We start from the raw sequence: 14455 nt of genomic DNA, 5'->3' as shown, positions 1-14455 counted from the left end.
TTAAAAGGGTGCTTTTGTTTGAAACACTTGTGAGTCGTGACAGTAACATTTTTCAATTTCTATTTATCCTATTAATTAAGGAATAAAATGATAATCGCTTTTAATACGTATACTTATTTATAAACCATCCAAACAATACAATTAAATCTACTCATTTAAGTTAAAATAAGTTATAAGCACATATTTTTGAATGTTTCCAAACAAGCTCTAAATCACGTTACATATTTAATCAAGTACTTGTAAATTTGCTGAGCCTCGTGTGGACGAAGTAACATTCAAAATAAATCAGACTGATCAATTTGCAACTATTATGCAAGTTTTGTGCTCTGTTTTGACGTCACAATTATTTACTTCAAGCAAAGAATCCGTTCACCAAAGTACTTTCTTGTTGAAGGTTCAAGCCAGTTGCATAAGGTTCTCATGCAAAAAGAAAAAATATACAAATCCCTAGAAAAATTTTAAGCCACAGAATCAACCATCAAGCTAAAGAGCAATTGCAAAACCATAGTTTGATGGCGCAAATACAAGTGTAAGTTGTTATTCGAATTTTACATTGCTTTCGATCACATTGGTCCAGCAGTAATTAATGCAAAAATTATTATCAAAATGCTCGCACCTAAAACAATTTATTGCAGCCTAAACCTTGCAACAGCTCATCTGGATACGCCTCAGATTTTCCTTTTTTAAAATATTATGACCAAATGTATCAATATACACGAGCTTTAGGTGGGAAAGACTCAACCTCGTCATCTAGGGTGTTCATGTGAACTGGCCTGTAGGCTAACCGAACCTTCTCGTCCTCCCAATATCTGTGAACCAATGTAGACACAACTCCATTAATGTCTAATAAAATCAGAATTAATAGCTTGGTATTATCAAACAATTACCATAATCTCACGAGCAATATATAAAACTTGGATTCATTACTAAAATCAAGCAGCCAAAACATTGCATAAATTGCTAGTAAAGACCATCTTGATCCTCAAACAAGGAAAACCTAGACCAAACCAATACTGGTAAAAGGGAGAAAGTGTGGAGATCTTTTGGTGGTTTTCTTCTCCCTTCAGTTTTTTTTTTTTTTTTTTTTTTTAAGTGGGGGGGGGGGGGGGAGTATAAGGGATAAGGCAGCATTTGAAATACAGAAAGTGTGAAGGAAAACGTCTATTATTTTATTATTATTGTTTAAAATCTTGGGATGTAGAACATATTCTTCACAAAGTGAAAACCTTTTTACACACAATCAGTTCCAAGCGCTGATAAAGAAGGGTTACATTAGGTGAAGACGTCGCTTAATCTTTGTTCAATGTCAATGTTATGGTTCCTAGCACTAATTGCAGAGAAGAATTTGTGTTGTGATGGTAGTGGTTCAGGACATTTCACTGACAGATGTTCGATGTCTATGTTTGGTTCCTAGCATGAATTGCAGAGATGAATTTGTGTTGTGATGGTAGTGGTTCAGGACATTTCACCGTCAGACTGGTATCGTCCAACTCAAATTGTGCAAATTCTTCAAAGAGAGAGATGCATTCTTTAAAGGCCTGCTAAACATTGTTGGCCCACAGACTTAACTTTAAGCTTTTAGGTGTGGTAATCTAACATGGCATTAGAGCACATTGCCAGGAGATCCTGAGCACTAGTCTTCTTGCTTGCACTTATTCTTTCTTAAGAATTATCTCATTCCCTATAATGGATGTTGTTTATCGTTTGTTTATCTCTCCATGTGCTGTCGAGTTACATGTGCAGGGAAGTGTTAAGGCCTAATAAACATTGTTGACCCACAGTCTAACAGCATAAGCTTTTAGGTAAAGTGGTACTCTAACAATTACCTAATTTTCTTTTCGTGTACTACACAATCTAGTGTGTGTGTGTGTGTGTGAGAGAGAGAGAGAGAGAGAGAGAGAGAGAATGGTTTCGGTAAAGGTAGCCGGATTTTAAGAAATGACCAAATCAATGCAAGGGGAAGAGAGGGTTGTGTAGGAAGAGAGGTAATGAATCTTACCCCAAGGTGTGTTTCATCCATTTCTCATCATCTCTTTTCTGCAAAATCAAAGCATCAAATTTCATTATATACAGGAAAGAATAGACATAGGAAATGTTTTATAGAATAAATATATATTTATGCACGCACACACACTAACCGTAAAATCTTCACGGGCATGAGCTCCTCTACTTTCTTTCCTGGCTTCAGCAGAATGCATGGTGATACATGCATTTATCAGAAGGTTTTCCAACTCAAAAGTTTCTACCAAGTCAGAGTTCCTGTGTGGAGGATTCAGAAATTTATGACTTGTGTGAAACAATGTGATCACCAGTCATCCTCATGCACAAAATTACCATAACTTACCATATCAGACTCCGATCTTTCACCTGAACATCATGAAAGCTCTCCCATGCTTTATCAATCAACTTACAACCTATAGAATGCACCAGTACGAGGGCGAAGCCATTAAGAAATTACTCAACAGAGGTGCAGCACAAAAGATGGCATACCAATTTTAATAAAGACAAATATACCCCAAGAGAGCAATGTAGTTAAGGGCAAACAAGGAATTTTTTTTTATTTCTAGTACAATAATATTATTGCTTATTTCTTTCTCTTTCTTTTTCCCGCAAGAGGGGGGGGGGGGGAGGCAGAGGGGTTCATACCAGGTGCATACAAAAAAGAGAAGGATTGCAGGATTGCATGGAAAATAAAACAGTATAAATTGAAAAATGATAAATACACTACCTTCCTCTAATGTTTCTTGAGTGCGGAACACAGCAGCATTATTTTGCATTATCCGTTGCATATTCAACCGAATTTTTGAAGTTGGACTGGATCCATTTGAATTTCTCAGTTTGTCCAGCCATGCAATTGTCTTCTCCCCAGCATTCTTTTCCAAAGGTTTTTGTTTCTCACCTGCAAATATCAAGTGGAGGCATCTTCATATGTATTACACATTTCATAAGAAATGCTTCTATAAAAATTTGAGGTAAGAGCTTGCCTGGTCTATGAATCTCAGCAACCCTGTTAGCACAAGCTCGACCAAAAACAACAATGTCGAGAAGAGAATTTGCACCGAGTCGATTGGCACCATGAACTGATGCACAAGCTGCCTCCCCAGCAGCCATTAATCCAGGAACTACAGCATCTGGATCATCACCTTTAATGGTGACAACCTGCGATAGAAAGTAGTAGCACATGAGAACAGCTAAGTTTCACAAAAACAACAATACAAGATATTGTTGAACTTTTACCTCTCCATGATAATTGGTGGGGATCCCACCCATATTATAATGAACAGTAGGTAACACAGGGATGGGCTCCTTTGTAACATCAACACCGGCAAAAATAGCAGCAGTTTCAGAGATACCAGGAAGCCTCTCTTTCAACACATCAGGGGGTAAGTGATTCAAGTGGAGATAGATGTGGTCCTTCATAGGTCCTGTTAAACCAACATCAAAACCATCAAAAACACAAAACCAGCATAGAAATCAATAATAAAAAAGGTGTATATGCTGAGAACATCTAGACATCCAGAATATTTTTTATCATACAGGGACTATAATTATTATGATTATCAGTCATCAATTCATTTCTTCTAGATAATCATAGACAAAAAGATTACTATTCTAGATTTGGCTGAGAAAAGATTCCTTATGTTTGACTCAAGACTTCATAAAAATTTATGCAATAAAACTCGTGCTCTAGCCTCAAAGACACTTTTGCATTGCCCATGCATATGGGATGGCTCTGACTTCCATAGGTCCTTCATTTGATCTCCTAATGAAAATCAAGGTCCTCAATGCTCTTCACTTTGACTTGGCATTAATAGAATATGCAGAACAGGTAGCGTCTGCCAATGCAATGATGTACTTTACAATAAGAATATAACCATACCTACACCACGGCCTTCTCGAATTTCCATAGTCATAGATCTTGAAACCACATCTCTTGATGCAAGATCCTTTGCTGTAGGGGCATAACGTTCCATAAATCGCTCACCTTCGCTATTCCTAAGGATACCTCCTTCACCACGGGATCCTAAAAATTACAGATTGAAGCCAGGGAAACAACAGAAAGGAACCGATAAGAAAATAAACTTTTCACTCCAACTGAACATATGGATTTCTTTTAAAATACAACCCAACAAAACAATGTCACACTAAACAGCATGCTTAAAAAAAAAATCAGGCCATGTTAAATAATTTGAATTTCCCTATATTATGAACTTAATAAGCAGAGATCCATAATATGAAAAACACTAACCTTCAGTAATGAGACAACCAGCACCATATATACCAGTTGGGTGAAACTGCACAAACTCAAGATCCTGGACAAACAATATATCAGCACACCAGAGAGAGAGAGAGAGAGAGAAACTAACTGCATGGTAAAATCAGGTTGAGAAGCAGGAGAAGCAAAGTAACAAACCTCGAGCGGGAGACCAGCACGTGAAACCATCGCATTGCCATCACCAGTACAAGTATGAGCTGAGGTTGCAGAAAAGTATGCTCGACCATAGCCCTGACAGAAAAATATATGAGAGGTGAAGAAACTGCTCTCTGGTCTGTTTGGCAGGAAAATATTTTTCAATGGAAAATAGGAAAAATTATTTTCCAAGAAAAGAATAATCCTCTTCTAAAGTTTTTTTTTGTTTGTCTGGAGAGAAAATGGCACCCTTTCCTTAGGGAAGTTGGGTTCTATTGTTGCATGGAGGATATTTGCCATTAAAAAAATATATATTTCTCTTTTATAGGAGGAACCAAACAGAAGGAAAATAAAAAATATTTTGCAAAAAGCAAAGAAAGTTCTCCCCAACCAAATAAATAGTAAAAATAGAATTAAGTTAATATAAATACCCCTGTGGCCAGAATTGTCGAAGCAGCACGGAACCGATGCAATGTCCCATCCTCCATATTTAATGCAATCACTCCTTGGCAACTACCTGAATAAAATTACCAACAACTCAAGAATCAACCAACATTTGCAGAGATGCAATACATATACAAACAACAAAATTCTCATTTCAAATCAAGTGAATACCCAAACAGGGCCTTCCTAAGAGAAGTGTATTATCCCCAATGGAAATGAATTACAAATTGGAAGCTGATGCAACTAAACATAAAGCAAGAAATGAAACCTGCACAGCATCTTGAGATCCATTGGCATGCAAAGGAGTAATTTTAAGAAGGAAAGAAAAAACACCCAGCAAACAAGGCTTACAGGGGATCTAAAGAGGGAATTACATAACCAGCTTTATAACCTCATTTGGAGAGGTTGTTTCTATGATTTGAACTTATGACCTCCATGTTTTAGTGTGGCATCCTAAAATCTAGGACAAAGCTCACCCACAAAAGAAAAGTAATCGTTTGAGCACACTTGCAACATAGAGTAGAAAACAATCTAATGAGAAAGTGATTTAGTTAAATATTAGAGCATATAGGAGGAGAGGAATCATAGACCTAGAAAAATTTGAAATGAGCTGGTAAGCAGGGCTTCGCCAGCACCTCATCTTTTAGAGGATATTGCCTAACTTAAGATTGGCGATAGTGACAGTGACAATAAGTTTATGTAAAATAAAAAAATAAAAAAAAATATTTATATATATATATATATAGATTTATATATTCAAAAACTAGCACCTATCATACTTTTGAGAAAATTTCAGAACAGCCATCTTGGAGAATTCAAAACTAGAGCATAAGCAAAGAACAGTTTCATCAGTATTATCCTCTTAGTCTTAGCTACAACTCCAAAGATATAGCGCCACTTTCATTCCATCTTGTCCACTAAGGATTATAATGATTTTGGGAACTTCTGATTTTGTAAATGGCGTTATTAAAATTTGATATACATTGTTGGCTCACAACCAAATAGTTTAAGCTTTTAGGTAAAGTGGTAATCTAACATGGTATTAGAGCTCTGGTTACCAAGAGGTTCTGGATTCTAGTCTTGTCGCCCGCGTTTATTCTGTGGTGTTATTTATCATTTGTTTATCTCTCCACATGCTGTCGAGCTGCACGTGCGGGCGAGTATTAAAGCTTGATATACATTGTTGGCCCACAACCTAATAGTTTAAGCTTTTAGGTAAAGTGGTAATCTAACAGGCGTAACACCTCCAGCAATAAATAAATAGATTGATAGAGGTGTATCCTCCAATCATCAAAATCATGGTGAGAGAAACTATTAGATATCTATTAACAGAGAAAACCAACAGTACTCATTCATAACTTTTTTTTTTGTCACAAGTCAGATGCACTAGCATACCACTGCTATCCATTAAAAGATCCAGAGCAAAATACTCCACAAAAAATTGTGTATTATGTCTCATAGCCTGGCCATACAGAGTATGCAATAGAGCATGCCCAGTTCGATCAGCAGCACAGGCACAACGGTAAGCCTGCCCACCTACAAAAACATCAACAAAGAAGAACCAAATATCAAAGAGCTTTCATACAAACCCATGCAACTGATGATTCATTCCAATTTGGCATTTTTCTACCTTTTCCAAAGTCGAGGCTCTGACCACCAAATGCACGCTGATATATTTTCCCATCTTCAGTTCGGGAAAATGGCAGCCCATAATTCTCAAGTTCTATCACAGCTTTTGGAGCCTCCCTACACATATATTGTATAGCATCTTGGTCACCTGCAGAACCACACTAACACCTGTGTGTTAAAAACCAAATGGGGCAAAAAATATAAGTAATTGTGAATACACACACACACACACACACACACATATATATATATATACATTATGTGTATATATATATATATGGACAAAACAAATTTGTAAATTCTTCTGTTGGCACAACCTACTTCCTTATGAAGATAAGAAATTTGAAACATTACTTTTGTTCAAGGTACAAGACATAAATGCAGGGGATAACCCCACAGGACAAAATAGCTGTGCAGTATTCCTGTAAAACCTCTTATCCCAGAAGGTGGTACAAACAAAGAAGACAGTTTCTTCCATTGTCATGATAACTAATGCTGACAAAATTCTCTCTCTATTAATGTCCCAATAACAAAAAGTGTACACCAGTCACCAAACAAAAGCAAAATAAAAAGGAATATCAAATTTAAACAAGTATCATATGCTCGCACCTAACCAGTAACTTCCTTTTTACTGTGTCTCATACACGTGCCATTGACATAAATGCAGGGGATAACCCCACAGGACACAATAGTTGTGTGGTATACCTGTAAAACCACTTATCCCAGAAGGTGGTACAAACAAAGAAGATAATTTCTTCCATTGTCGCGATAACTAATGTTGACAAAATACTCTCTATTAATGTCCCATAACCAGGGAAGTGCACACCAAACAAAAGAAAAATAAAAAGGAATATCAAATTTAAACAAGTATCATATGTTCGCACCTAACCAATCACTTCCTTTAACTGTGTCATACATGTGCCATCTCCAGTCATCTTCAGTCATATTCCCTAATGCAGCATTTATGCCACCCTGTATACAAATTCATAACCTCAGGTCAGCAACCACTCATTGTGACATAAATTAAATGACAAGAGAATCAACATTATTCAACACAACAACAAACAGACGATCATAGACCACAAAATGAAAACAAATTACCGAATACTCAAAAACCAACAACAACAACAACAGCAACAAAAATTAATATATTCCACAAAGGTAGGATAGATTCGAAAATGCCTACAAATATATAGAAGACAAAACTTCAGGGTCTTGCAAGGATAGTTGTCTCAAATTAGTTGACAAATTTAAAAGTAAATTGACAAAAAAAAAAACCAGATTCCATTAGAAACTATCATTTATTTCTAACAACTAGCCTTCAAGTGAATACCAAGTCAAGTCATGAACATGATAATGAACATCAAAAGCAACAACAATAACTAACTGTTTACTCTGTCGAAGTTACATGATATGCATGGCATACTAAAATTTATGTTGGATATGCATGGTCGTGCGCACCTCCCCACTTCATGTAGGACTCCTCTTGTGCATGAACTCCCTACTTCAGGATTTACAATCCTTCTTACAGCTTCTAATGATTTGGTCTCTACCCAATTTGTATTGGTTTAGTCACCACTTGACCTAAGTGCACTACCTAAAAACTTGCTCAAAATATTGAATTAACAGTGTCATGTAGCATAGAGGATGGAGGAAAGGAACAGAAAGAAAGGAAGAGAAGGAGGAGGAGGAGGAAGAAGAGAAAAGGAAAAGAGAAAGAAGGAGAAACCTGGGGGGGGATGTTAACTTCTCAATTCAAATTCACATCAACCATAAACATAATCCTAATTGATTGATCCTAAATCTATTGACATCAAGACCTGGTAATTCCTCAGGCCAATTCTTCTAAATCAGCCACCAACGAAGGTTCATCCATTATTCGAATTCTCGTTCTGCATCCAATCCCTAGTTGGAAAAATTATGCCTCTTCAATGACAGTGTAGCAGTGATGCAAGAAACCTCGTTCCTTTGATAGCACCAGAGAAAGAAAAGATGAATCAGGAATTGGCATCAAAAACACAACAATGGAAATGGTTTGAACACCTTGAATGTCTTAAAGCACATTCGTTTCTTTGCCTGTAGAGTGTCTTCAAGTTGAGTAACTATGGCACCAATATTTCCAAGTTCTTTTTCTTGGTTGGTTGGTAGAGCAAGTTTGAAAATATTCTTCTTAGCATTAAAATAAAAGACGTACTCTCCTGGCCTTGTGTCACACCCTAATTATCAAAATCAAAATAGTCACTAAAGATATCTCATAAGGCTCTGGGTGGAGATCCGGGTGAAGCTGCATGTAAGTGAATGTTAACTTCTCAATTCAAATTCAAATTAATCATAAACATAGTCCTAATTGATAGATCCTAAATTAATTGACATCAAGAGTTGCTAATTCCATAAGCCAACTCTTGTAAATCAGCCACCAATGAAGGCTCACTCATTGTTCAACTTTATAAGTTGCATCAATCTCCCTAATTGGGAAAATTTTGGCCTCTTCGAAAGTTAGTGCTGGAGTGATGCAAGAATTCCTTTGGTAGCACCAAAGAAAGAAAAGCTGAATTAGGAATTGGCATCAAATATCAATGAACCCATTAGGGTGGCAAACTTTAAAATAGAAATGCTTTTAACACTTTGAATGTCTTAAAGCACATTCAATTCTTTGCCTGCAAAGGCTTCAAACTGAGTAACTTTGACATCATCAATATTGCGACATTCTCTTTCTTGGTTGGTTGGTAGAGCACATTTGAAAATAATATTGTTAGAATTATAGTGAAAGACATGTATTCTCATGGCCTTGTGTTGGCCTAAACAAGGCTTACGACTCTTAATTTTGATGATAACAAAGTAAGATTATTTAATATTCTTCAAAGTTATGATATTTCAGGAAAAATAGATATTGAAGTCAAGCATACTTCATATGGTCAAGTGATCAAATTTTGAAAGCTCATATCAAATTCAAGATCAATATTGGACGCTCAAGGAAAAATGAAGCTCAGGATTTAAAAGAACTCAAAGCAACGATTTCATGAAGATTCTCAAAAGCTCAAGAAATTAAGAGAGACAATAGGACATGTATTGTAAGTATTTCAAGTATATTCAAAGTATGAAATTTCATTTTGAAGCTCATTAGGCATAAAAAAACTTAGAGACCTTAATTTTAAAACTTGGAACATGACTTTCAAAGAGAATAAATTGATATTCCAAGAATTAAGAAGCAAAGAGAGTGAATACAAAAATATTTTAAAAACCATATTTTTTTACCTGACAGGAGCCTTACTGAATATTGTCAGTAGGTTGGCACTTTAAAGGTTTTTAAAATACACAGACAGAAGGTCGTCAGGCTACTGTCTGGACCTTGACAGGCGCCTAACGGTGCAAACAAAGAAGTCTATCCAGGTTTCATCAAGCTACTGTCACCCTTCTGCCTATTTTTTAAAAAAGGGAATTTCAGTGACAGGCGCCTGACCACAAGGTGACAAGCGATTGCCACCTTACTGCCTATGAAAATTAACTGTGTAATTTATTGACAGGCGCCTGACTAAAAGCTCTCAGGCTATTGCCACGCGGCAGATTTTAAATTTTATAACGGACATATTTTTGAAAAATAGATTGCTTGGGGCTCAAACTTGTTTAAAACTTGGACACTACTCCAAGTAAACTTGGGGATCAAGTTAGACACTTTTCTAAATCTATAAATACCCTCACGACCAATGAATTTATACACCAAGAATCAATTACAACTCTCATACTCTCTCAATTGTTCTCAAACTCTCAAAGGCTCTCTCACTCTCATCTTGTGCATGAATCCTACTAAAATACTGCTGTCTTTCATCACTAAAATTGTGCATTAAGTTCTAAATCTTTCATCCATTGAAAGAACCATTTGGTGATATACTCTTGGAGCTTCAATTTGATTTTCATATTTGAATTGCTTTGAAGTATATAGATTGAATTTCTACTAATCAGCTCTTTTGAGAGCATCTCTTGTACACCTTCTCTTGAAACTTGTCTCGTTGATTCATTGACGGTTCGGGTGCTTGAATCGTTGGACCGAACGAGGGGATATCGTTTAGAGAAGCACACTCTAGCCTAATTGAAGGAGTGGTTGTAACGGTGTTGTTCCGCCCGAAAAGGAACTAATATAGTGGAATCTTTGGTGGTTTGCCAAAGGCGAGGACGTAGGTTGGGGATAAGTCGAACCTCGTAAAAACTTGGTGTTCTTCTCTACCCTACTCTTTATTTTCTGCACTATATTTCTATTTGTGGATGCTAAGTGCAGGTTGCAAGGCTTAAATACTACATTCAGATAAGACTCTTAATTTTTAGAAAGTACGTTTCAATTAACCTTTTGCAGAAACTCACAATAGAGTACATTAATTAATTTGCGGAAATCTTGGTTAAGAGAGCGCATTATAAACCAAAATCAAAACAGGGCTTGCATATAAAATACAAGGCTGTTACCAAAAGCTGAAAGCATCAAGTTACAAATTCTTGGTTATCTTGATTGTTGGTTTTAATATTGTGTGGTTGATTGGATTGTTTAATTTTTCAGTAATTTGTGGAGTGTTTTGGTTGTGATTATAAATTGGTTGATTTACTTAAAATTTTGTTGTTAGTACTAAAACAAGTAAAAAGTTGACAAAGAACTTAAAAATTTTAATTAACCCAATTCACCTCTCCCCCTCCCCCCTCTTGGGAACGTTATTCTACTTTCACCTTGTGTCACTCTAATCTTCCAATCAAGGAGAACCAAGGAGTAAATGGCCAATATTCATGAGCATGATATCACAACAAACACCATCAAAATAGTCACCCATTTGGAGAGGAAGCAAACATTTTTCATAGAAATATTAAGTATATCAACCAAAGATATCTTGTAAGGCCTTGAGTGGAGTCCCCGATGAAGCTACATATAAGTGACACCATCCCTAAAGGCCACATCTATAGGGCACCTTCCATCAAATAATGATTTGGCAAACATTTTCTCAACACTTGAGAAAAGTGTGAGAAAGGCTTGATGTTGTGCCTTCCAATAATTTGTCACCAACTCACCACGATCCATTTTTGTTTTTTTGTTTTTGAAATCAGTGCATAATAAAGGGGAAGTTTACTGTTTGGTCAGGATGATCAAGTGGCTGATCGGCTGATGTCTCCAGTTTGCTGATCTGTCTGATGATGTAGCTGAAGGTGGTGCTCGCCTCACCTTGGTAAAATTGTGGGCTGGATTGGATACAGGTGAAGAAATGAAAAGGGGCTGGGATTTCCTCTACATTCTTCTTTTTTAAATAAAGTCGGGTTTTCTTTTAGTGAAGTCAGACCTTCTAAGAAAGAAGGGGGCAAGGGGCCACATCAGTTTTTGAAACATGGGAGGCAGAAAGGAGGGGCAGCACATGAGGAGCATGCAGCATGGCTTCCACATACGGCATTTGGTGGTTTTGGAGTTCAGCGGATGGGAGGTTCCAATGAGGCTAGCAGCATCTCCTGAAAAACTCCAGCAGGATGAGCAACTAAGAGGAGCAAGTTAGCAACAGCAGGTGGACTTCCATGAGGCTACCCATTTCTAACTATTTGATTTTATATTATGCGATCTCAAATGTTAGATAATTTCTCTATTTTCCCTCCATTTTGCTCCCCTCATTCTTAAAATCATAGCTCTTCCCTTGTACACACCAATGATAATGTGGGGTTTGGAATATCCATTTAAATTTCATGGCATACAACAACAAAAATAATTTCCATGGAACAACCAAGTGCGCCCTTATAATAACAAAGAAGTTAAAAACACAAAGATCCTACCAGTCATTCGCAAGTATTAGGTACTTCATGGTATTAACCGTAGCTACCAAAAAATTCAAACACCCTAGCTAAACTTGAATTGTACAAAAGTCCCATAAAATCAAACATTTTGTTGCAGAACGCTAAATCTAACAATCTAAAATTTTAAATCAATATTTTTCAAATTTTCTTTTATTAGTTAAAGTGGAGAATCATTGCCTTAAAAATTTATTCTCGGTCATTATTAATCCATTACAAAAAGAAAAATCTCTTCTAGAATTACAAACGCATCAACATCCTGTCCAAAATATACAAATGGTGTTACATATTTTTCACCAAAATATTTGTATGAGACTAAGTATACTTCCACATTTTAGAGCATGTGACATGTCACAGCCCACTCCCATTCCAAAAACTGGAGCTTTCTGTTGTGCTAGGTAACATTGGTAATCACACTTAAAACTAAACAATAAAGCATGATGTTCCAACCTAAACATATATGTCAAAAGCCAAAGGTCTCCTACCTGAGCCGCAACCGTGTGGGATCGAGTAGGGAAAAGCTTGGTAATGCAAGCAGTGTTGAATCCATGCTCGGAGAGTCCTATGGCTGCTCTAAGCCCTGCACCTCCTGCTCCTACAACAACCGCATCGTATGTATGGTCCACCACAGTGTAAGAGGCCCGTCCCCCACTCTGAAGAAAGAAAAATTAACAAAAGTATGCAACTTGTAAAACACTACAGAGCTAAAAGCGAGCGAATCAAAATTGAAATAATCACCAAGAAAAATACACGCGCATTTGGAAGATCAGAAACTGAAACGAAAAAGAAAATGATCCAATAGAAGAATAGAATTGAAATTAACACGAAATAAACTCAAATGTAACGTCAGAAGAAAATATTTAAAGTGAAAGGCGGCTCGGTTCAAGGTCATCAAGCAAGAAAAGGAAGAAACACATCAATCGGAGTACGAAAATCATCCATATAATAGGCCAAAGTAAAAAAGACAAAGAGCAACACAGTTTGGTTCGCTGGGATAAACAGAGTCGCCATAATCAAATTGACAAATCTACAAAAGCATCAGAAGCCCTGAGATTCACAAGACTGCTATGAGCTTCGAATTAGTGAGTACGGGGAAGAGAGAGAGATCGTACTGCTTCAGTGGAGAAAAGCCTAGAAATGTGAGGTTTCAGCGATTCGCCGGTGATCCCCCTCCTCGAAGACGAAGAAGGAAGGGCAAGGCCGCGAGAAACGAATCGCCACATCTCTCTCTCTGTCTCTCTCTCAGACTCAGCCCTTCGCTTTTCCTCTGCGTGCGCAATCCCTCCCAAGCCTCAATGGCTGACTGTGCTGGCACTCGCAAAATCGAGGGAGGTGGCGTGGGGCTGTAGAGTCCTAAGCAGACGGACGGGTCACGGGGGGTAGCTCTAGCTAGGCCGTGATGCACCTGAGTCGGAAGGCTGTTACAACTACCCTTATTTTCGATCATTACTACGGAATTGCCATTCACTCTCTCTCTCCTTTACTTTTTAAATTGGTCTAAATTTGTTTTGGAGACACCAAATTCCCTTTTCCCATTATTGAGGAGCCTTTCATAAAATTGAGGTTATCAAGCATTAGAAGGGTCAAATGTTTGAATATGGTTATGCATAAATGAGAAAAGTTTTAAATATTAGGGTAAAATCCATTCCAAGAAGGCTCTTTAAATTTTAAATTTATCAAAAAAAAATTAGATTTAATTTTATTAATTTAATAAAATAAATACTGCGTTATTTAATCATTAATCAAAGTACATCTTATAAAAATAAAATAAAATTTTATTCTCAATAAAAGGATATTTTTATTATTTTATTTAAATTTAATAATATAAGTTTAAAATTTTTATTAATTAAATAAATTAAGTTGAAGAAAGTTAATAGTATAATAATATATTTTGAAAATTAAACTTATAAATAAATTAAATATCCTGCGAGTTGACATAAGTATGACAACACAATTAAATTATTATTTTAAAATTTTAAAAATATATAAAAATAAATAATTCTAACAATTTTGACTCTAATTGTTCAAATTCCAACTCGCTTATTTGGTTCTATTTGTGTAAGAACCTGGAAAATATAAAATGGATTTCTGCAGATTTCATTGACGAAGGCAGTAGACTTTTCGTCAACGAAATTCAGAGACTCGTCGACGAGGAGAAGTCGA

General features: G+C 36.5%; 1 protein-coding gene across 1 annotated transcript; it reads right to left on the bottom strand.

Annotated features, from left to right (window-relative positions):
- Positions 1–456: 456 nt before the first annotated feature.
- Positions 457–13681, bottom strand: LOC131162676 (succinate dehydrogenase [ubiquinone] flavoprotein subunit, mitochondrial). The gene is made up of 16 exons (XM_058119282.1): positions 13405–13681; positions 12778–12945; positions 7369–7456; positions 6486–6632; positions 6251–6391; positions 4843–4928; positions 4415–4507; positions 4250–4313; positions 3881–4024; positions 3238–3425; positions 2985–3159; positions 2729–2899; positions 2345–2414; positions 2139–2259; positions 2000–2037; positions 457–809 (listed from the first exon to the last, which is right to left on the bottom strand). Exons 1-16 carry the CDS (start codon positions 13513–13515, stop codon positions 707–709), a joined length of 1908 nt encoding a protein of 635 aa, XP_057975265.1. The 5' UTR covers positions 13516–13681; the 3' UTR covers positions 457–706.
- Positions 13682–14455: the final 774 nt, after the last annotated feature.

The sequence above is a fragment of the Malania oleifera genome, chromosome 1 (genome assembly GCF_029873635.1).
Source record: "Malania oleifera isolate guangnan ecotype guangnan chromosome 1, ASM2987363v1, whole genome shotgun sequence".
NCBI classification, from domain to species: Eukaryota; Viridiplantae; Streptophyta; class Magnoliopsida; order Santalales; family Ximeniaceae; genus Malania; species Malania oleifera.
This window is presented reverse-complemented; position numbering and strand designations above follow the sequence as displayed.

What these genes read in the sequence shown, in the direction of transcription:
- LOC131162676 (XM_058119282.1), bottom strand. Translation starts at nt 13,515, where the DNA reads ATGTGGCGATTCGTTTCTCGCGGCCTTGCCCTTCCTTCTTCGTCTTCG. An exon ending in GGCTTTTCTCCACTGAAGCA is followed by an intron (nt 12,946 to 13,404) that starts GTACGATCTCTC and finishes TTCTTTCTTCAG; the next exon opens with AGTGGGGGACGGGCCTCTTA. An exon ending in TCAAGAAACATTAGAGGAAG is followed by an intron (nt 2,415 to 2,728) that starts GTAGTGTATTTA and finishes TGCATTCTATAG; the next exon opens with GTTGTAAGTTGATTGATAAA.